Source organism: Piliocolobus tephrosceles, chromosome 5 (assembly GCF_002776525.5).
Source record: "Piliocolobus tephrosceles isolate RC106 chromosome 5, ASM277652v3, whole genome shotgun sequence".
In the NCBI taxonomy this organism is placed as follows: domain Eukaryota; kingdom Metazoa; phylum Chordata; class Mammalia; order Primates; family Cercopithecidae; genus Piliocolobus; species Piliocolobus tephrosceles.
Genome location: NC_045438.1, coordinates 83,543,678 through 83,568,220, shown reverse-complemented (window position 1 = coordinate 83,568,220; position 24,543 = coordinate 83,543,678). Strand labels below are relative to the sequence as shown.

The following is a 24,543-nucleotide window of genomic DNA, read 5'->3' as shown; positions in this document are numbered from 1 at the left end:
AAAGATTATATATATAAATCACTATCAAATAATCCTTTTTTCATGATCCCCAAAATAACAAGAGCAAATATATTATAAATACAGGAACTGAATAAGCCTTTTAGAAATAAATATTTGATTTATCAAACTTGAAATACAGAATCTTGCTGAACTATAAACAAGGATATAAAAACACCCTTTCATTCTACATGTTCCTGTGTATAGTCAGAGTAATATAATTCAATTTATCAGCATGTATCTAGGTTAAAATAATTACCAGAGCTATAGTTAACTGACAAATACAATACTTGGTTTATAGAAATAAATCTGATTGTATCAGGTGAGCTGTCAAAAAAAAACTGGGGATATATTAGGTGTAAATGTAATTACCAATATAACCCAAGATATCCATTGCCATCTTAAAGTCAAAAATATAATACATGTAAACGTCAGGCAGCAAAATAAGATGCTTAGAAAAGTGTTGACCAGATGAAAACAGAACCTGGCTTAGAGGTAGAAGATGGCCATATGCCAAAGAGAAGTCTGTAAAACTAAGGTTGGAGAGGAAGCTAACTGGAGGTATACTTGATATATACTTGTGGTGTAAAACACTGGTTCTCAACTAGGGGAGATTTTGCCTCCAAGGGATACTTGGCAATGCGTGGAGACATTTTTGGTTGAAAAAGAGGTGGGGAGGGAGTGCTACTGCCATCTAGTGGTTAAAGGCTAGATATGCTACTAAACATCCTACAAAGCATAGGGCAGCTGCCCACAACAAAGAATTATCTAGCCCAAAATGTCAATGGTGCCAAGGTTGAGAAACCCTGATGCAAATGAAGCTAGCAGTAGTAACGGCAACGGAGCAACATATTTAGTCCCTCTTTGCCTCTACTAACGTAATTATTTAAAGCAAGTTCAAAGTGGGCTTTATCTATCTCATTTGTAAAAATGTAGCAATAGCATTTTGCTTGCCTAAAACAGGATATCTAGACCAAAGATATCCAAAAACACCTTGCAGGCTTATGTTATTCTATTATTTCCACTAGTAAAATGTGAGTAGTTATCACCAGATTCTACAGTAAAACCTGAGACACAATGCCTTCTTCACAAAGATCACATCTGAAGCTAAGAAAGATCCTCGTCCTCACTATAGTATTAGTTTTATTACAGCATTTATTTTTAAAGAAAATTTTAGAAATCCTAGGCAGTAATGCTGCTAGAGACAGTAAAACAATGGAATCAATTACGAACGCACATTCTTCAAGAATCTATTATTTGCCTTTTCACTATTACACATTATAAAGAATCCACTCCTCTAACACTCCAAATATACCTACAATGAAAATTACTCCCAATTCTTCATCTCTCATACTAACTTTCTCCCAAATAACAGTATGTCAGGCACTGGCTTATTCATTAATATCCTAAAGGCAGCCTAAAGTTTTAAATCTAAAACTGAATCATTCATACTCTTAAACAAAAAACAAGTTCATCTCCATTCTGATTTCCATCTCTGATTAACATAATTGTTCCTAACCAGAAAGGTTCAAAACTCTAATCATCTTTGACGCAGTCTCTACCAGTTCCATATTCCACCAATTTTCTCTATTACTTTTTCACCCAGGCTACTGTGATCAACCTAATTGTTATCCCTATTATCAACAGGCCCTATCAAATACAACTGATCCTGAATCCATCTGGTTAGATGGTTTACGGAAAATAATACAAGCTTCTCAACCTAACAACCAAAGACCACCTCCCCTCTGCCCGCTTATCTAGCCTTATTCATCCTCTCTAGTTTTATCCCCTCCTATGCCCTTTACATAGGATACTAAAGGCAGTAATAACTTCTAAGGGCTAACATCGACTGGGTTTTTGCTTTTCACCAGTTACTGGTTTGACTTCTCTTAAATAACTTCATTCTCAAAATAGCTCCATGAGGTAGGTCAATCTAACATGGTACCCTTTTCTCATGGATCACAAAACAGAGTCATAAAGAAATTGGTAGAAAAGATATTTAAACCTAAGTATTTTCTTCCAGATTCCAAAATATATACTAACTACCACATTGTATGGGGTGAATGAAAAGAAAAAAAGATGCACACTGTACACAAAATCAACTCAAATGGATTAAACATTTAAACACAAAAATGGAAACTGTAAAACTCCTAGAAGAAAACAAACAAACAAAAATTCTTGACATTGGTCTTGGCCACTATTTTCTGGATATAACACCAAAAGCACAGGCAACAGAAGCAAAAACAGACAAGAGAGACTACATCAAACTAAAAACCTTCTGCACAGCAAAAGAAACAACAAACAAGGTGAAAAGTCAACTATGAAACGAGAAAAAAAAATCTGCAAACTATATATCCATGGGGTTAATATCCAATATATAAAGAAGTCATACAACTCAATATTAAAAATACAAACAACCTGTTAAAAATGGGTAAGGGCCCTGAATAGACACTTCTCAAAACAAGAAAGTGGTTGGCCAACAGGCCTATTGAAAAGCATCTCAGCATTTCTAATCAGCAGGAAAATGCAAATTAAAACCTCAATAAGACAGCACTTCACATTTACAAGGATGTCTATTATCAAAAAGGCAAGAAATACCAAGTGTTGTCAAGGATATGGAGAAAAGTGAACCCTTGTATACTGTCGGTGAGAATGTAAATTGGTGCAGCCCATTAGTGAAAACAGTATTGAGGTTCCTCAAAAAAATTAAAGACAGAACCACCCTATGATTCAGCAATCCCACCTCTGAGTATGTATCTGGAAGTAATGAAAACAGGATCATGAAGAGATATCTGCTCTCTCCCATTGACTGCAGCTTTATGCATAATAGCGAAGATATGGAAGCAACTTAAATGTCCTGCAATGGATGAATGGTTAAAGAAAATGTGGTGTATATATAATGGAATATTATTCAGCCTTACCCCCAGAAAAGTAACTTCTGCCATTTGTGGTAACATGGATGGAGCTGGAGAGCATTGTACTAAGCAAAAATAAGCCAGAAAGAGAAATACTGCATGATCTCACTTATAAATGGAATCCCAATTAGTCAAACTCATAGAAGCAGAGATTAGGATGGTGGCTGCCCGGAAATAGAGGGAACTAGAAATGGGATGATTTTGGTCAAAGGGTACAAAAATGGCAAGTAGACAGAAATCTTAAATGTTAACTAGCTGGAATGTGGTGATTATTTCACAATGTACATCAAAACATCAAGCTGTATGCCCTAAATATATACAATTTCTATGTGTCAAAAAAGTAAAATTGTCACAAAACATAGAATTTAAAGAAAAAAGACAAAATGGTTAAGATATCTGTTCAAGTACATTTAAAAGCCCTATAAATTTATAAATCTATAAATCTAAGAAAATATGGAGAAAGCAAAGAAATCCAGAGTCTAATGCAGGGTTGTTTAACAGCAATACTACTGACGTTGGGCCAGTAGACTCTTTGTTGTGGGGGCTGTTCCGTGCCAATGTAGGAGGTTTAACAGCATCCCTGGCCTCTATGGGCCAATCAAAATAATAAAAAATGTCCCCACATACTGTCAAATGTTATTTGGGAAGTAAAATCATGCCAGTTGAGAATCACTAATCTAAAGTATGAATTCATTCTTTTTTTTTAAACCAGTATCTATTGATCAACTGCTAAGACTGTGTCAACATCTGTGCTAGAGGCCAGTAAGAAAAAGATAATGGGGGTTTCAGACAAATAATAAGCAGTTACAAAAAACTGTGAAGAATTTAATGAAATATGAAGTTCAGAGTGCTATAATAGCAGAGAAAATGAAATGTTAACACAGTCAAAAACATAAAGAGAAGTTTCCCAGGGGAAGTAAAATTTAAGCTGAGAATTACACAGGCAATAAGGATGAGTTAAGTAGCTACAAGAGAAAGTACAGTGAATCTAAGGAACTAAGACATTCAGATTGCCTACATGTACAACACAGTATTTAATATTCACCCTACTGTTATAAGCACTAAAAATATCACTGTGAATGAGACAGAGATGATCTCTGTCTTCATGGTATTTACAATCTAGTAAGAGAAATGGTAGTTTTTAAAATAACTAAAAATTCATACATGTTAAGGGCATTGAGGCCAATGGGAATACTGTGGGGGCAGGGGAGAGTCAAGCTCAGCTAGACAACCAGGCTTCCTCAAGGAAGCACATCTAACTTGATAGTTCAAGGATAAATGGGAGTAATATAAAAAATAAAATAGTTTCAGGCAGAAGAAATAGCATGTATAAATACATATTTTTTAGAGACTCTTTCAGTTTGTAGCTCTTAAAAAATGAATTGGTCTATCATAAGAAAGAGCCACTAAAGTTATCACTGAACTTTGACAACAAAAGGAAAATCAATTTTCGTACCCTACACAGACAAAATGTGTGCTTTTACATATTTCCTTCTAAAATGTGGAATTGCTATAAGCATAAGGGATAAGAGAGAACAATTAATAACCCCTATCTTTTTGCTATGATTCCAGTATATCTCCCTAGATGCCTAAATCAGAGCACTAACAAAAACAAAATAGACATTAAAAATATACCTGGACAAATTCTGAAAAGCAAACAATATGTAAACAAAAAGTAAAATAATATGCTATCTTTTTGAAAAAGTGGAATGAAAATAAGAATGTATTCACACATTTGTATTTGCTTCTATATATATAAAGAAACTAGGGAAGAAGTATGAGAGGGAGATTTTCTTCTACGTATTTTTTAAATACATGTTAAAATTTCTGAACCACGTGATTGTATTATCTAGTTTAAAAATTAAAGTTATACCACTGTAAAATGCAAATTTTAAAAATCTACCATTAATGTTTCAACTTTAAACATAAGTTATTAATAAAAAGAACTATCCCTAATTCATTAAGTGTTTAATATGTATCATTTATATGAGAACTGATTTGGTATTCTGTATATTTACCCTCTAGGAATTCACCACTTCTTTCATTTTGTGAAGTCCTTATTTGTATATTTCCCCTTTCTCTGCTACCAATATATCATTATTAGCAATTCCTTTTAGTTGTACAGATATATCTATATCTAGCTGAGACTGATTACAAATTATGCATCTGTAGCTGTTTATTTTGCCAACAAAATTCAAAAAAAACTAAATATTTATTTTTAAAACTTGAAAATGATGTTTTCCTTTTTCTTCCTTACACAAAGCAAGCTAAGAATATTTTGCTGTGCTCTAAAAGTTGAAAAAGGAAAAAAAATTAAAATAAGGTGCATTTTCTTTCTTGGCACTTTGCTATTACAATTCCCTGGAAAATTATATTTTTCAATAAAAATAACACATTTTGAGAAAAGATAGAATGACACTTTTGCAGCCTGCCAGAAAACAGAGCCCTTCTTCAATTGAAGACCTATCAAAATATGCAGGCAAATGTCATGGAAACAGAAGCTCTCACCATGGTAACATCCTTGCTACAGAGGAAAACCATTCTAATTCGTCATGTACTTCAAGACAAGGCATTAGGCTAATTCCAATTTTCATTTTACAATCTATCCATAATATTCAATATACCTGGCAGTAGTAAAGATTTAATAAAAATATTAATATTTCAAAAGAATGCAATATTAAAATCAAAGCTGACTCTAAATTTCTATGCAAACTGATGAATACCAGATACATAAAATCAAGCTGACCCACCTTACAGGAAAATCAAAATAGCGATGCAAACATTAAAAAACAATTATATCTTTACTGTTTGAAAGTAAATAGCTCTAGACTCAACAGAAACAGTTATGTTTTACTAACCATAGTAGAGTTAGTAGGTACAACAAGAAAAGCCATTTTTCTACATATAAAACAAAAATACTTTCAAGATTTTTATTCTTACTTAAATTATACAATCTACTATTCTGTTTTTATTTCATAGTGATAGATTATTAATGGCATACAATTCTTGTCTAGAAACATAGTTTCTCCAGATGATAAAAGTAAAATCAAAGCTGATTTTTCAAAAGGTTAAAAATTAATGTTATTTCCACATGTAAAAATTTAATATGCTACATAAATCTACTTATGTAGTGCATAAATATGCACTAAAATCTACTTATAAAAGCTAGTAAACAAATAAGATTTAATTTTACTACCAACTTTGTAAATTAAACAATCTAATAGCTATCATGTAAAAGATCTAATACCTGCATATTAAAATACCAAATCATGTTAAAATATTCATTTTTACATGATGAATAGCCAAAAATTAGCAATTCAAAATGGAAATGTAATCGCAGAACTGAAAACCATATAGATAGGAGTCTAATAAAACATAGTTTATTATAGAAGCTGATAATGAGATGGAAAATTCAATTTGATAGTGGTTCTTTTTAAAAATCATCATTTCTGTTTGATGAAACTTGAATCTTAAACCTTAGAAAGAAAATAGATTTATACTGAAAATAAACAGATAATTTTTTTCTTTTGAAGAAAATACCAAAATTTTTCTCAAATATTTAAGTATTTTTGTCAAGTATAAGTTACATTTCAAATTTTTTTAAACACTGTGCTACAGACTGATGTTTGTGCCCCTTCCAAAACTCCTATGTTTAAATCCTAACCCCCCTAATGTGATGGTATTAGGAGGTAGGGCCTTTGGGAGATGATTAGGTCAAGAGGACTCTGCCTTCATCAATGAGACTCCTACCCTTAGAAAAGAGACCCAGGAAAGCTCCCTTGCCCCTTCTGCTGTGTGGGACACAACATGAGCCAAGAAGCAGGCCTTCACCACACACTGAATCTGCCAACACCTTGATCTTGGACTTCCCAGCTTCCAGTACTATGAGAAATAAAATTCTGTTGCTTGTAAGCCACTTAGTTTATGGTATTTTGTTATAGCATCCCAAACTGACTGACTGTTTATATTATTGTTTATATCACTGTTTGTGAATAATATGATTAAGCCACCTTTAAATAAAAAAACATTAACGTTATTTTTGAATCAACAGCAAAACACACAGGGAAACCAAAAGGCAAAATATAATAAAGGAAAAAAGTAAACTGGCTCCAAATTCAATTTTGGTCTTTAACCTGAGAACCAGGAGAAAGCACTAGAGATGAAGGAAGATCACTCTGGATATGGAAAGAAGAAAAGATTGGGCCAGGCTTGGCAGCTCATGCCTGTAATCCCAGCACTTTGGGAGGCCAAGGCGGGAGGATCACAAGGTCAAGAGATCGAGACCATCCTGGCCAACATGGTGAAACCCCGTCTCAACTAAAAATACAAAAATTAGCTGAGTGTAGTGGTATGGGCCTGCAGTCCCAGCTACTCAGGAGGCTGAGGCAGGAGAATTGCTTACACCCAGGAGGCGGAGGTTGCAGTGAGCCTAGATCGCGTCACTGCACTCCAGCCCAGGCAACAAGAGTGAAACTCCATTTCAAAAAAAAAAGGAATGAAGAGAAGGCAAGAATGGATGTTGTAAGACTGGTTAGGATGCCACTGTAGTGATTCCAGCAAAAGGCAATGAAGGACAAACTGGATTATAGTAGTAGCAGTGACAATGGAGAAAAAAGGGAATAATTTAAGAGATACTTAAAAGATAAAGAAAGACTTGGAGAGGAAGGAGGGGACGGTGCCAAAGATAACAGCTAGATTTCTGATTTAAGTAACTGCATTTAGTAACTGAGGTGGAAATGCTGGAAAAGAACCAGTCTGTATGTCTGCTTACTTGATCATTTCAGGAATAGAGATAGAGTTTGTCTTTGATATGCAGATGCTTCTCAACTTACAATGGCATTACTGTCCCCAGAAAAATAGTCAGTCAAACCATCATAAGTTGGGAACTGTCTGTATTGTGTTTCTGATGTTTTTGAGAAATTCAAAAGGCAGCATCAGAGTGGGCAATAAGATAACCAACTTTGGGGCTTACATAGAAATCTGAAGTCTGAGTAACATGTGATAAAAAAGAACTAAAGTCACAGGTATGGATGAGATTACTAGAAAAAGAGCAGGGCATGAGAAAGAATGAAATCTGTTGCGCTGAGTCCCGAGAAACACCAAACTTCAACGGCTGGTAGAAGACGAAGAGCTCGAAAGGGACCGCAAAGGATGGCAAAAGACTAGGAGGAATCAGGAGCATGTGGTGTCACAGAAGCCATAAAAGAAAATATTTCAAGAAAGAGCGAACAGAATATAGACTAACACTAACTGATCCAGTAAAAAAGGGTGAAAATGTATCTTGATTTTTCAACGAAAGGAGATGATGGCAACCTTTCAAAAAAGCAGTTGATTCAAATATCACTTACTTAGCAGCTAAAGCCCTTTTTAAAACATAATCTTATCTACAAGTACAATATATAAAAGTAGTATTAGTAAATCAGCAGCACTGCAATGGAAGCAGAATGCTGACCTAGTAACCTATCTTTCCATGCAGTCACCTGAGGCACTTCACAGAAATCTAGAACACTGAAGTTTATCTTTTTGAAACCAGTGAGTGAACTAGATAACCTCTGCTGTTCTATAATTCCGTAAATGTAATGTAATCCACTTTGTCTGAATCCAGGCTTTCATGACGATTAATGACTACTCTGTGTCTTAGTCAAAATAAGGTATTAGGGTACTTCTTTATAAACACAAATATTCTAAGCTTTATTTCCTTGATTAAACCACAGATTAACTTTTCCTTCTTATAAAAGTAATAAGTAAACAAAAGTAAAAAAAAAGTAATAAGTAAAAATGTCCAATTGTGAATGTGTTAAATGGTTACGTCTCTGAAAGTAGAATATTAAATCAAGAGCTAAACAATAAAACTTTCTCCTAAGCTGGTTTTTGGGAGTTCGTTCTCAATAGAATCATCATCTTAATATAGTATTTTTCTATCACTATTCTTCAATAATTTGCTAGGATTCAAAATATCTTCTTTTTTGGCTGGGCACGGTGGCTCACACCTGCAATTCCAGCACTTTGGGAAGCCGAGGTGGGTGGATCACCTGAGGCCAGGAGTTTGAGACCAGCCTGGCCAACATGGTGAAACCCCGTCGCTATTAAAAATACAAAAAATTAGGCCGAGTGTGTTAATTACACTCACGCCTGTAATCCCAGCATTTTGGGAGGCCGAGGCCAGTGGATAACAAGGTCAGGAGATGGAGACCATCCCAGCCAACATGGTGAAATCCTGTATCTACTAAAAATACAAAAATTAGCTGGGCATGGTGGGGTGTGCCTGTAGTCCCAGCTACTCAGGAGACTGAGGCAGGAGAATCACTGAACCCGGGAGGCGGAGGTTGCAGTGAGCTGAGATTGCGCCACTGCACTACAGTCTGGGTGACAGAGCAAGACTCCATCTCATAAATAAATAGATAAATAGATAAATAAATAAATAAATAAATAAATAAATAAATAAATAAATAAATAAGCCAGGCGTGGTGGGACAAGCCTGTAGTCCCAGCTACTCGGGAGACTGAGGCAGGAGAACTGCTTGAACCCGGCAGACGGAGATTGCAGTGAGCCGAGATGGCGCCACTGCACTCCAGCCTGGGCGACAAAGCAAGACTCTGTCTCAAATATGTAGATATCTATAGATACCTATAGACATATCTTCTTTTTTCAACAGTACTAACATCTTCTACCCTTTATTCATCCTCAATTCACTCATTATAATGAATGTAACAGAGTAGAATAAACTTCTTGCTAAGTTTTAAGTAACTAGCACCAAACACAGTTGGACCAAGGAGTTTTTTCACAAGTAGATGCACTAGTAATCCTCATGATCCATTGCCATTCATTTGCCTTTGGAATATTTCTGTGGTACCAGAGGATAGATAACAGGCTTTGCCTGTGCTTCATCAGGACTCATTCTCCACTTTATATACACTCACCCTTTCAGAACACTAGGCTGATCACTCAGCTATCCCTTTCTTGATTTACTTGAATTGTTGGCTAATAGGAACCAACAGATGCAACACCACACTGTAAGAAGTTTCAAAGATTTTATGATAAATGGTAGACTAAACACGTATTTATGCCCGCTTTGATATAAAACCTCACTAAAGGTGAGAGTTACAGAAAAAAGAGGTATCAACAGAAAGGGAAAACAAAAATAGGAGACCAACAATAGCAGAAAAAAAAAAACCATAGCAATGTAATTTTGAAAGATAGAAAGTACAGAAGTTAACAGAGCATAGAGCAAAGAAAACCAAATACTAAGTACATGCAAAGAAGGATGTCAATGCAAGTCATTCCTGCTGCATGGTGCAGTCCCCAGAAAGGATTGAGTCACATAAGTAACAGGTAACCTACACAGCCGCCAGGGGATAAAGGTAAGCCATAGGACATAAAACAAGGAGACCAGGGAAAGTCTATAGAAGGACCACTAAACCTCTAGCTTCTCTCCTCTACTGCGGGCAAAAGGCAGGAGATATGTTTATTCTGTGAAAAAGCTGAAGGACAGAGCTACAGTGGAGAAGATTCAAAACAGAAGAGAAAAACTGAAACTGCAAGGTTAAGTGAAAGTTTACCCAAGAGTGGACCCTCGCCCCTTTACCTTCTCTACTCCACGAATAGTAACAACAGGCAAGAGACTGAAGGATTGACCTCGAGACTGGTAAAAGAATTTCAGGGAAAATAACTACACGTTATAAAATTTGTATATCCTCCAATTTAAAAATAAAAGAAAAATTTATACACATTTTAACATTATTTTTAAAATGCAGATTACCTCTAATATACTATATTGCTTTTGTCATAACAATGCATTACTTGCCCTGCACTTAATTATTAAAGCTGAGTTCATCAAAAAGTTTCAGACTTCCCCAAGAGAAAAATTTTGAAATGTTGGCAAATTTTACTTAAAAAGTTCTTGGCCTGATTAAGGGTCCTAAATTTCTCATTTAGAACTTGCTCTTAACAGGAAGTTTAAGGAAGAAAGGTAATTTACAAATCTTACAAAGACAGAATCAGAAATTACACTGGGTGTTAAGGTCTACAGCTATCTGTCGGAAACGTGTTATTAAGCTATAACTTTGGTGGGCTGAAAAATGGCCACCTAATCAGGAATGTGTTACATTATAAGGCAAAAGAGACTTTGGTGGCATGATTAAATTAAGGCTACTCAAGGGGAGATTATTCTGAATTACCCAGATGAACCCTAAATGCAATCACAAGTACTCTTTTTTTTTTTTTTTTCAATTTTTTTTAGAACAATTGTCACCAAGGCCTGAGTGCAGTGCCACCATCATAGTTCACTACAGCCTTGACCTCCCAGGCTCAAGCGATCCTCCTACCTCAGCCTCCCAAATACTACAGGTGTGTGCCACCATGCCTGGCTAATTTTTTTCATTCTTTATAGAAATGGGGTCTCACTATGTTGCCCAGGCTTATCTCAAACTCCTGGGCTCAAGTGATCCGCCCACCTCGGCCTCCCAAAGTGCTGGGACCTCCAGATCTGTAAGTGAATAAATGCATGTTGTTTTAAGCCATCAAGTTTGTGGTAATATGTCAAAGTAGCCATAGGAAACTAGTATAGTAACTAGCTAGTATCATCATGTTTTCTAAATTTCAACTTCGCATTTACCACCCTTAGGATTTCTGTTACGTCAAAATACCACTACTATTATTATATTTTTCTTTAAATTAGTTCACTCTAAAATCTAAAAAATAAATATTTTAAATGGAAACTTTATAACAAATGGCTTACCATTTATACTATACTAGAAAATGGTATTGCTTACCCTGAATAACCAGTAGTCCTAAAATTAGAAAAGATAGAAATTAATCAATGATACTAAATTCTAGTAGATATGTTGCCTATTGAATAGTCTAAAAGTGGGTCCACACTCTGTTGAAAAGGAAAGATCAGCAAGTCTTAGATATTAAAAACTAGAAATAGACTTTCTCCTTATAATCTGAAAGACTGAATAAAACAAGAATGGGACTATATTTCTCATTGTATGATGCAATGTCATCTGACGCCCTGTCCCTGGACCACCTAAAATCATGTCTCCTCTCACCACTAGAAGCCATACCTGTCTATAGTCAACTCTCTTCTTACTTCCTTACAAATAAGACCTAGAGCAGGTGAAAAGGAAAATTTAGGTGTTTCCTTTGAATATACAAACAACAATAAAAAAAAAAGGCTATTTCAACCTGGTGAAAAGGAAATTGATGACAATGTATAAGCATAAAAGAAGTGAGAAAAATCTTAAGTATTCTTTCTTTTAAAGTCATAGGGAGAATTTATGAGTAAGAATTATTAGAAAAATGTGTCAAAGTCTTTAGCAGAATATCATATAGTGTCTGATGTCATTCAACTTTAATAGAAACATATTTCCATTTTTTTAAAGAGGTAGAAAAGTCATAAATCTCTGCATAAGAGCTACGTACAGGTTTAATCTGGGGCTTTGACAAATCAAAAGTCTGAAAGTGGAATACATAAAACCAATCTTGTGATGGTGGCCTAAACTGAAGATAAACTAAAAATAGCAAAAAATCAGCTTTTGCAGGAGAATCTGAGGTTGAACTTACAAAACCAAAATTAGGAAAAAATAACAAAGGCTACACAATTCAATATAATGAAATTTTGCATTTGAGAGAGCAAATTGCCTCCTGCTACCCTGAATGGATTTATGCGAAACTGGAGCCTATTCTGGATGGCATAGTTAATATATATTTATACTTAGAATACCCTTTAGAATATTTACCAAAAATATAGTAGGAATGTAAAATAACCACTGAATTAACTAGGATGGGTAGACATGTGATTATCTACTACATCCTTCTTACAGCCAGATGCCGTGTTAGCAATTAACCATCCAATTAAAGAGCACACCAAAAATATGATGAAAGGTATATATTAGTGATAAAAACTAAGAGATTTAAAGTTGGTAACGTGCTTTTAAGAAATAAAAAAACTAGATAGAAAATTATCATGAGAAATTATAATCAGAAATAAAACATTAAAAAACAAAGACTGAAATCATTAAAACTTTATGGAAAATGAAAATGATGAACTAGATACTTATAACTAGTATAATTAGCATAGTGCTATGCCATCAATTAAACTGTTACCAAAATAGGTAGTTGTGAAACATGTTTTCTGAAATAAGTTATAAATGTAAACTAATCTAGAATCTGTTATAAATAAAATAAATCTGTTTTAATAAAAATAAATTAATATTTTTAGAAGAAGCTGACAACATCCACTGATGAACAAAATGTGACCCTTTCAGAGACATTCCATATATTTCATAATCTTAACAATGTAGGAGATAAAAAATGAAAAGTCTATTGAAATGATGGCAGGATGGCCAGGCTTGGTGGCTCATGCCTATAATCCCAGCACTTTGGGAGGCTGAGGTGGGCGAATTGCTTGAGGCCAGGAGTTCGACACTAGCTTGGCCAACATGGTAAAATGCCGTCTCTACTAAAGAATCGCTTGAACCTGGGAACCAGGGGTTGCAGTGAGCCAAGATTGCGCCACTGCATTCCAGCCTGGGTGACAGAGAAGCACTCTGTCTCGCCCACCAAAAAAAGAAATGATGGCAGGAGAAAAAAATTAATGGAATACAGTCATGTAATAGTCATTAAGAAGTCTAGTTTATTTTAATTGTCTCACTTGCCATTTAAAAGACAAATCATTTTTTGGAAACTAAAATAAAAGAGTTTATTCTTTTATTAAAAATTCATTACTTAGTAGATTTTCACCAGGTATTGGCAGAAAGAAGGAATTTTTAAGTACTGATTTATATCATTTGCATTGATCATCATATGACCATAACAGAATTTCAAAGCTAAGCTCTTACAGCCTCTACATTTTACAGATTAAAAACTGGAGAATCAAAAAGATATTCAGTGGTGTCTGTCTGTTTGTTTGTTTGTTTAACCAGAGACCACTCCTAACCCACTGGGAAGTCTCTGAAGAGAACATGCAGAGGACAAAGCTCATGTTATTGTTTTAGGGAAGAATGGTGTTTGGATTCTGGACTCTGCAAAGAAAAGTGGAAATTTAAAGAAAGCCACTGATAAGTTTCTTGCTCCTATGCAGCAAGGAAGATGTTACATTGGTAACATATAAAACTAGTCAAATCTGAAAGACTGGGGAAAACACAAAGATGCATTTTCATTCCTTTAACAGTTTCTAAGATATACTGGGCTAAACGCTATCCTAGACAATGGAGGTTTAAAAAGAAATAAGGAAGGAAAGGACTAATAACCTCAGATTATTTTGTGAGGCAAAAATATAACCACAGTCCACAGATTTTTTGAGGCAAAAAAATAACCAAAAGATAGCTTGTGAGGGGTAGCTAGAAACAGTAAGGCATCTTTAAAGAGAATCATTTTTGCTTTGAGAATAATCATTCAAGCAATCAGTTTTAGTTCTGAAATAACAATTTTTCAAGAGGAAAAATAGAAAAAGATACTGCTTTCAGCTTCATGAAAGCAAACCAATCTCCCACAAATCCTATGGAATGGAGAGCAATGAAGACACAGTGTGTGCACAGGAATCTAAGATCTCATCTCTCTTGGACTGGTGGCCTCAGAATGAGATCAGCTGCTACCAGAGAACTGAAAAATCTCCATGTCAGAGAAGCAGAAGGTAAAGGTTGATGATCAGGACCTAGACTGTCATGGAAGGAAAGATCTAATTCTAGACAAAGGTGTGTCACTTCTGACCAAGCTGCTCTAAAAGTGATGACAGAGGAATATTTAATGCATATACGTATGTGTCAATTTTGTTTAAAGAGGTTTAAGATTAAATATTCATGACTAAGGTAATATGAAAGAAACCTAGTAACTACCTTTTTTGTGCATTTACTGCCTTCAGCCCTCTATGATGATAGTGTTGAAGAGAGGTGTTTTTAAGCCACACTGTTAGTCTAATGGTAGTATTTTAGGGTAAAAATCTATCATTACACAGAGAATTACAATTCAACTGAAGATCACAAATGAATCACGTACAAATGCCATGAGCACATACAAGAAATGGGAAACAATAAATCAATACATCTATACCTGCATTGTCTACTACACACATGGCCACTGAGCACTTGAACAGTGGCAAGTCCAAGATGTGCTGCAAGTGTAAAATTCCCAATGGATTTCAAATACTTAGTACAAAAATAATAATTGTTTTTATACTGTGTAAATGTTGAAATGATAATACTTTTGATGTAGTGGTTTAACTAAAATATATTATTAAAATTAATTTCACCACTTTCTTTTTTTCTTAATGTGGTGACTAGAAACATTTAAAGTATATATGTGGATCATATTTGTGTTAACATGTTATATTTCTATCAGCCAGTATCAGTCTCCCCATATTACGCTTTCTTCCAGAATATAATTTTACTAGGTCAAAAAACAGGGGTAGACTGGAAAGATAATACAGATAAAAAGAGCAGTGAAGAAGCTACTAAAATAGGTTGAATACAAAACAATTTGAGCCAAATCTGACATGATCTTTTTAAAATAAGGAATAAATAGCAAGGAAAACCCAAAAAGACAAAGTGATGAGCCACTTAACAGACTTCAGTGACTGTTTGAAGATTGGTTGTCCCCAGCGGAAATGTATAGTATGAATGAAGAAATAGAGTACTAGAAGCAAAATAAAAGGCATGGGTTAAAGGTTGATATAACCAAAACACTTACAGCCATACACTTTTCTCTATGAAGAGAAAAAAAGGGGGATAGAACCACCTTAGAAGACAAGTATAAAGACAGCCATCCAAAAGGTGGAAGAGGCCAAGAAAGGCAGTGTCTTAGGAGGCTTACTACAAATAGAGAATTTGAGTAAAATTACTCTCTTCTTTCTAGTTCTATTGTCTAATATTGCTATCAGTTATGACTTACGAGGTAAAGTTTTTAAAAACACAAAACTGAATATGTAAACTAAGAGTAGATCTAAAACTTCTGGAAATTTCTGACATTTAGACAAGTAGTCCTGAGCTACAGTTTATTGTACTTTTTCCCTAACTCTCTAGCATATATGAGAAGATGATTTAACATTGCAAACACATTAATTTTCTCCAACTTAATCTAAATTCAAAGCCATTCCAATTAAACTTCTAAAAAAAATTGCTGGGTAACAAGAAACACAGATTCTGAAACTTACATGTTAAACAAAATGTCTGCAAATATTTAAGAACGTCCTGGCAAACAGTGAGGCTTGATTTATTATGAGATAATCAAGATTATACCAAGTTGCACAGAACTACACAAACACAATAAACAATTTGGGGCTAAGTCAGAGCCATAAAATTGTAGAACAGATTACAGACCACTGAGAATAACATGTTCAGTTTACAGCTGAAACAAAAGCTCCGTAAGTATAACGACCAGTTTGTACAGCATTACGTTTTCAAGATCACTCAAATCAAAGAAGCAGAAAAGATAAAGTCGAAAAAGTAGGGAAATCTATCAGAGAAGAAAGGTAAAAGGGATTTCCTGGATGAAATAGTGAAAAGAAACTCTAAGAAGAAAAGGCTATGCAGCAGGACTAAAGAATGGAAGGCTTCAGAAAGAATACCTTCAAATGAAAAATGGACCTTATATATTTGATTGCATTGAAAAAAATCAAATAGTTCTTTTGGAGAGTTTAAAGAAAGAAATAATAATTATAATACCAAAAATATTCCTAATGCTAGGTGACAAGACTTTTCTAAAAAAGAAAATATAATTGTATACTATTTGACTTAGATAGGAACAATATTTATGTCACCATAAAAATATAAAAATTGAATATTAATTTGACCAAACGTGATATAATTACAATAGGATGACGGAAGGAGAAAGGGGAGTGGAGGGGGTTAGTGGAATTAGAGGGCTCAATCCTATTCTTCCATAGTACAAAGTAAGCAGATCATGTATAAAATACAAAACTAAAAAAGAACCGTATACACTGTGTGGAACTGTAGAAGTAAAAGCAAAACAAAAAGAGGAAAATAATTACCTCCTAGGAGTAGTACTTAGGGTGCAGAAAAAGGTAAGAGACTGTTCTATTTTTCAGTACAAATCACTCATACAATTGATATTTTAAAATCATGGATAAGTATTACCATGGATTATGTGCAACTTACATAATTTTTTCAACAATAAAAAATATTACCTTCATTATTTTGAATATACAAAAAAACAGAAAAATAGGCTGGGTACAGTGGCTCATACCTGTAATCCCAGCACTTTGGGAGGCTGAGGCAGGCGGATTGCTTGAGCTCAGGAGCTTTAGACCAGCCTCGGCAACAAGGCAAAATCCCATATCTACGAAAAACACACAAATCAGCAAGGCGTGGTCGTGCGCGCCTATAGTCCCAGCTACTTGGGAAGCTCAGGTGAGAGGACTGCTTGAGCCCAGGAGGTCAAGGCTGCAGTAAGCCATATTTGTGCCACTGCACACCAGCCTCGGTGACAAAGTGAGACCCTGTCTCCAAAAAAAAAAAAAAAAAAAAAAAAGGAGAGAGACAGAGGGGGAGGTGGGGGAGAGAGGGAGAGGGAGAGGGAGAGGGAGAGGGAGAGGGGGGGAGAGGGAGAGGGAGAGAGAAATGAACTGTAAGAAATAAGGTGGCAGAAATCCTCAAGAAGCAATTATACCTAGATCCAAAGGTGTGCTTAAAAAAATTACATATATCATGATCAAGTAGCATTTATCCCAGGAATGCAAGGATGGGTCAACATGAGAAAAATCAGTGTAATTTACCACATAAATGGTGTAAAAAAGAAAATGACATGATAATCTTAATAGATACCGAAGAGGCATTACTGCCTTAAAATTAATGCCTTAAAAGGTGTTAAAGCCCAAAACCTATTTATGATTTTTAGAATTATTGAAAGAACAGAATCAGAAATTTCTTAACACAATAAGGGATATCTAACAGAAATCTACCACAAACATACTTAATGGAGAAAATTTAGTTACATTCCCTTTGAGGCTGAGAGGAAGGTATAAATGTCTTCTCCCTCATCTAACTAGAACTAATACTTAATTCAGTACTAGAGGTCCTGGTCAATGTGTAAAATTAGACAATGATGAGAACTAACAGAATTCAACAGGATTGTTGAATCAATAAAATAAATAAAAAATCTAGGCGGTGTACTAGAAGTAGCACTTAAAAAAAAAACAGACATCATTTACTACAAAAGCAGAAAATGACAAATATTTAGAAGTTACCATAACAATAATAAAAAACTTAAACTCAATTACAGAACAGAAAAAGACCTGAAAAAAAAGCCACAGCATTCACTGAGAAAGTGATTTAGCACTGCAAACACATCGGTTTTCTCCGCATTAGTCTAAATTCAAAGACATTCCAATTAAACTCTTAGCAAAAATTTCTGGGTAACATGACAAATTGATTCTGAAACTTTCATGTTAAACCAATTGTCTACAAATATTTAAGGTAATGCTGGCAAACAGGAAGACTTGACTTAATACCAGATATCAATTACAAAGTCATTGTAATAAAAAGTGTGGTTACAGCCAGGCACGGTGGCTCACACCTGTAATCCCAGCATTTTGGTAGGCCAAGGTGGGCGGATCACCTGAGATCAGGAGTTCAAGACCAGCCTGGCTAACGTGGTGAAATACCATTCATACTAAAAATACAAAAAATTAGCTCGGCATGGTGATGCGTGCCTGCAATCCCAGCTACTCAGGAGGCTGAGGCAGGAGAAACCCTTGAGCCCAGAAGGCAGAGGTTGCAGTGAGCCAAGATTGTGCCATTGCACTTCAGCTTGGGCAACAAGAGCAAAACTTCATCTCAAAAAAAAAAAAAAAAAGTATGGTTACTAGAAAGGGAACAGACTGACAAATCAACTGTCTATACTAGACATCCAAGAAAGAGACTCACTTATTTGTCAGGCCATTTTTCCTACATATGCCATATATGCACAGATCTGAACCATGAGTTTCACACACTGAAATTTTCTGAATTCATTTTTATATTTAGACTTTGCTTCTTTCCATCTAGGGAGACTGGAATGTGTTAGAACTAAAAGATTCAACTTTATTTTTCCTAAAATAGTATTTTCTTCCATTTCCATCCTTAACCTCTAGTGCTCCTCCATCTCCTCCTCCCTCAAACACAGAAGATAAGATTTTTCTGTTTTCTGTTTGGCAAGGGGAGCTAGAAGACAAATAGATGCCAATCACACATCACATTGTCTCCAAATTTGCATTTTAGCAGAGATTTATTATATATGTAAAGCATATATAATGCTTTACATGCATAGGTTGAATATCCCTTCTCTGACATGCTTGGGACCAGAAGTGGTTTGGATTCTGATTTTTTTCAGATTTGGGAATATCTGCATTATATATACTTACCAGTTGAGCCTCCCTAATCCAAAAATCCAAAATGCTCCAATGAGCATTTCTTTGAGCATCATGCTAGTGCTCAAAACGTTATAAATGTTATAGCATATCAGTTATAAATGTTATAGCATATCAGTCTTTGGATTAGAGATATTCAACCTGTACGGTATTTAACTGTGTTCAAATTATTTGTTCCCTTTCTCTTACCCCAGGCACCCAGTCTGATGTCTCCATAGATAAATTCTCAACTAGCTTATACTATAATTACTAAAAGAAGAGTTGGTGAAGAAAAAAAGCACCATATGATGAGGTGGTTGCACAAGAAATAAACTCTTTCCTATAGAGTAAGTAACTCTCATACTTGAACATGCATTAGAATCACTTGGGGAACCTGTCAAAACACAAACTGCTGCCAGGCGTGGTGGCTCACGCCTGTCATCCCAGCACTTTGGGAGGCCGAGGTGGGCGGATCACAAGGTCAGGAGATCAAGACCATCCTGGCTAACACGGTGAAACTCCATCTCTACTAAAAATATAAAAAATTAGCCGGGCATGGTGGCTGGTGCCTGTAGTCCCAGCTACTCAGGAGGCTGAGGCAGGAGAATGGCATGAACCCCAGAGGTGGAGCTTGCAGTGAGCTGAGATGGCGCCACTGCACTCTAGCCTGGGCGAGAGTGCGAGACACCATCTCAAAAAAAAAACAAAAACCCCACAAACTGCTAAACTCTATCCCCAGAGTTTCTACTCAACAGGTGTGGGGCTGAGTTGCATCTGTGAAACTTCCTGGATGGTGCTAATCCTCCTCTATAGGCCACATTTTGAAAATCACTGCCCTACAGAACATGGGTTATCAAGTAGGGGCAATTATGTTCTCTGAGGAAACTGGGCAATGTCAGACTATATTTTTGCTTGTCACAAATGGTAAAAGGGGTGCTCCTGGCATCTAGTGAGTAGAGACCACAGATGCTGCTAAACATCCTACCATGCACAAGACAGCTCCCACAGCAAAGAATTATTTGGCCCAACACATCAGTGGTTGAGGTTGAAAAAACCTGCTATAGAGTAAAATACAACTTACTTCAAATATATGATTCGACCATTAAGTTGGTAAAAGTTCTTCAGTGCATTTCAAAAAGTTAATATGGGAAAGATATTCAAAAGTTGTATTTTTTGTCAAGTAGTGACAACTGTTTGAATTTTACTCTACAGTAAACTACAGCAAAATGAAGTTTTAGAGAGATTAATACATAAAAGTATACCAAGTTACAAAAGGAAATAAACATTTATATAATGTTATTGGTAGAGAATTATTTTTTAATAACTAGTTATATTAAAAGACTGGTTTCTTTGATATGTAATGACCAACAATGCTTATTTCGTAAGCTGAGTGAAAAACAGGTGCTTATTTTAGTATTACATGTATTTAGATATAAATAAAATCTTTCATAATGAGCAATTTATTTTAAGGAAAAGTAGCAATCACAGCAGTAATCAATTCTAAGTAAATAAGTCTGAGGCATATATGTGTATGTGTATATATATGTATATCTGTGTACACACACACACACAAACACACAGACAAATGCACACACACAGACAAATGAACTTACTCCAGTAGGCTGAAAAATAAGTCCATCCATTTCATGGCTCACTTCTTTGGCAAAATTTCCTTCAAGTAGCTATAAAATAAATACACATGTATTCTTTAAAAATATAATAATCACTTTAAAAGTATTTAAATGTTTCGCTAGGCTTTATAAAAATGTAATATATAAGTTATAAGAACTGAAAAACAAAATAAGACAAAGGGATAGGTCTAAAGGAATCTAGGTTAATACATTCTAAGATCTGAATACACACACACACACACGAAAATTTCCATTCCTTGCCAGGCTAGATATTCTAAACAATAGTCCTAAGTACAACAGCCAAAATAATGAATAAAGCATTGAAAACATATTTTTAAATCTATTCCTAAGCCAGCACAAAAGGAAGAAAGACACAGAAGCAAAAACAAAGTGAAAGTAGAAACTCTGGAAAGTAATAGATAAAAGGAATAAAAAATAAACACACACAAAAAAATCAGAAGCAAAAATCTGTAACTACAAACTAGCTCAAACATGAAGATTATAGTCCAAAGCTACAAAGACACTTGCTTGGGGGCAAAAATTTGTAACCACAAACCAGCTGAAACATGGAGATTATAATCCAAAAATACATTGTGTTTTCCAAGAACCCTTAGAAAACGATTTTAATCTTACTTTGGTTTTTTTGTGTCTTTTCTACATTTTTCCAAGCAGAGAATTTCATTGCAAAGAATACACAGTAAAAAATACAATTAACAGTTTTTTCAATGCCGTATCAACAGAGTTATAGACCCTATATCCTCTAATTAATTCTGACTTACTACGTGTTTTAATGCATCTCTTTCACAGATTTTTATTATTTTGAAGAACTTAACATGTATATCACTGATGGAGGCCTGAAACACGAATATCTGCATGTCGGGGAAGAGAACAAAACATACTTTCACAGAGCCAGGTGTATCAGTTCATTTTCACGCTTGCTAATAAAGACATACTTGAGACTGGGTAATTTATAAAGAAAAAGAGGTTTAATGGACTTGCTGTTCCACATGGCTGGGGTGGCCTCACAGTCATGGCAGAAGGTGAAGGAGGAGCAAAGGCATGTCTTACATGGCAGCAGGCAAGAGAATGAGTGTCAAGCAGGAAACCCCTTATAAAAGCATCAGATCTCATGAGAACTCACCATCATGAGAACAGTATGGGGGAAGACAGCACCCATGAATCAATTACTTCCCACCAGGTCCCTCCCATACACCAGGTTATCTAGAATCTGGCCAATTAACAGAAAATTAAGGATAGTTCTAGGATTCAAATATGTCTCCTAAATTTTTGGATATGCTGTGTGTTATACATCCCTTTTGTCACACACACTCTTCAAAGTACTATGCTTAAGCTTACAAGATTTGCTTTCCAAAAGCAACAACCAAAACTTCAAGTACATATTTCACTTGGAATAAAAATCTGTGATTCTCCTCCCAAACTGTGACTTCATCTTCTCTGCCATTTCATCCTTCAAAATCCATAATTTCTCTAAACTGAGGGCAGTTCAAATTTGAGTTTAAATATCTATATTTCCTTAAAATTGTAATGTTCCCTTCTCACAATGAGACAGAAATTAGATCAGTAATTGCCAGAGGCTTGGGGGATAGTCTTCATTGAATTTCAGTTTTGAAGGATGAAAAAGTTGGCTGGGCGTGGTGGCTCACACCTGTAATCCCAGTACTTTGGGAGGCCGAGGCAGGCAGACCACGAGGTCAGAAGTTCAAGACCAGCCTGTCCAATATGGTGAAACCCCATCTCTACTAAAAAATACAAAAATTAGCCAGTGTGGTGACGCGTGCCTGTAGTCCCAGCTACTACTCACAAGGCCGAGGCAGGAGAATCACCTGAACCCGGGAGGTGGAGGTTGCAGTGAGTCACTGCACTCCAGCCTGGATATCAGAGTTGAAACTCCATCTCAAAAAAAAAAAAAGTTACTTGCTAAATTCATATCATTTCTGCTGAGCAATGATGCAATAAAAATCAAATACCACAATAATCTCTTTTAAAAAAAAAAAAGGTTAAAAAAATGTAACCTTCAATCTTTCATTTGCTCTACTTGTGTTGTAGGTACATCATTTATGGCAAGTTAAGATGGTGCTTCCATTCTTCAACCAAACTTCTCAAATTCATGTAATGGACCATGCCTGTATATAAAGTATAAAGTAACAATAAAAACTAGCCAGTTAGCAAGACTCTACATAACATGATGCTGCCTGCCGCAGAAATGAAAGTAATTTCATTTTTTATTCTACTCTTTTTATAAATCAGAGTATTTAAAGGACTGAAAATTCATGGGTCAAAATAGGAGCTTCCCTGCATTATTCTAGACAATATTTTTTTCTTCACTTGACACATAACATTTATGATATCACCTGTCATGTATCAAAGACCTACCATGAAGTGTTGTGCTTGGTACTTAACATACCATTCAAAATACATAACTCCTTATGAGATGTGTATTCTCAAGTTTTGAATTATTATTCAATTTTCCAGAAAAGGAAACTGAGGTCATCAGACATAAGCAACTAGCTTTAATTCAGACAGTAAAGTAAAATCACTCAGAACAGATTATATCAGACTTTAAAAATAAAGAGATAACTAAATAAAGTCTTATGACTCTCTGAAACAAATGCCCCAAAGATTTCTGCAAGTTCCTAAATACATAGGTCCTCCAGTAGCCACTTAAATTTTATAGACTTGGCCAGACACAGTGGTTCACACCTGTAATTCTGGCACTTTGGGAGGCTGAGGCAGGGAACTGCTTGAGGCGCTAGGAGTTCAAGACCAACCTGGCCAACACAGCAAGACCCCATTTCTATATTTAACAAAAATTTTAGACTTTAAATGCATTATAGCATATACTATATGAATAAAGTGAATATGAAGGGAGATAAAATTCTTGAGAAAAAAAGATTTTCTAAGAATAGAGATGAAATCTAAAAATGTTATTAATATTGTATACTTTATATTAACTGATTTATATATTCATATGAGATCATATATGTAATGTGTTTATTAAATTAGAAATATCACCTTTTGTCTATTCACAATTCTTAAAAAACATGTATCCAAACTTGTTATGGCCATCTTCCATATATCAGTATCTTCATCATTAGAGCCAACATTTAAGTCATTTAGCCAGTTTCCATTACTTTCACTGCTGCTGTCTCTGATTTACAGCATACTTCAAATTATACATGAAACTATTAACTGCAGATGTTACTGCAAGCTACGAGTACTGATTGACTAACGTCAGGAAAATGCTTTTTCCCCTCATTCATTCCATAGATCTATGTTCATAATCTTAAAGTGCTTTGCTCTTTGAAGAAACCTTTAAAATGCTGGTTTAAGAAAAAGTTCCTTATTCATTTACAATGTGAAAAATAGTAAGATAATGCTGCTTCCACATTGATGATAATAAAAAAGCAGATAATCTATCAAATCATAACTTTTTTTTTTTTTGAGACGGAGTCTCGCTATGTCGCCCAGGCTGGAGTGCAGTGGCCGGATCCTGGCTCACTGTAAGCTCCGCCTCCCGAGTTTACACCATTCTCCTGCCTCAGCCTCCCGAGTAGCTGGGACTACAGGCGCCCGCCACATCGCCCAGCTAGTTTTTTGTATTTTTTAGTAGAGACGGGGTTTCACCCTGATAGCCAGG

The 24,543-nt window shown here is 35.3% G+C and overlaps 1 protein-coding gene across 2 annotated transcripts in view; it reads right to left on the bottom strand.

Annotated features, from left to right (window-relative positions):
* RNGTT (RNA guanylyltransferase and 5'-phosphatase) overlaps positions 1-24,543 on the bottom strand; it is a 347,371-nt gene that overhangs the window by 170,255 nt on the left and 152,573 nt on the right. For both annotated transcript variants that reach the window (XR_002730197.1, XM_023205265.1), the window contains exon 12: positions 20,868-20,936. Coding sequence is in view for 1 of the 2 variants with exons in the window: in XM_023205265.1 (XP_023061033.1) it covers positions 20,868-20,936 (69 nt within the window). In the remaining variant the exon portion in view is untranslated. The remainder of the gene's footprint in view (positions 1-20,867; positions 20,937-24,543) is intronic.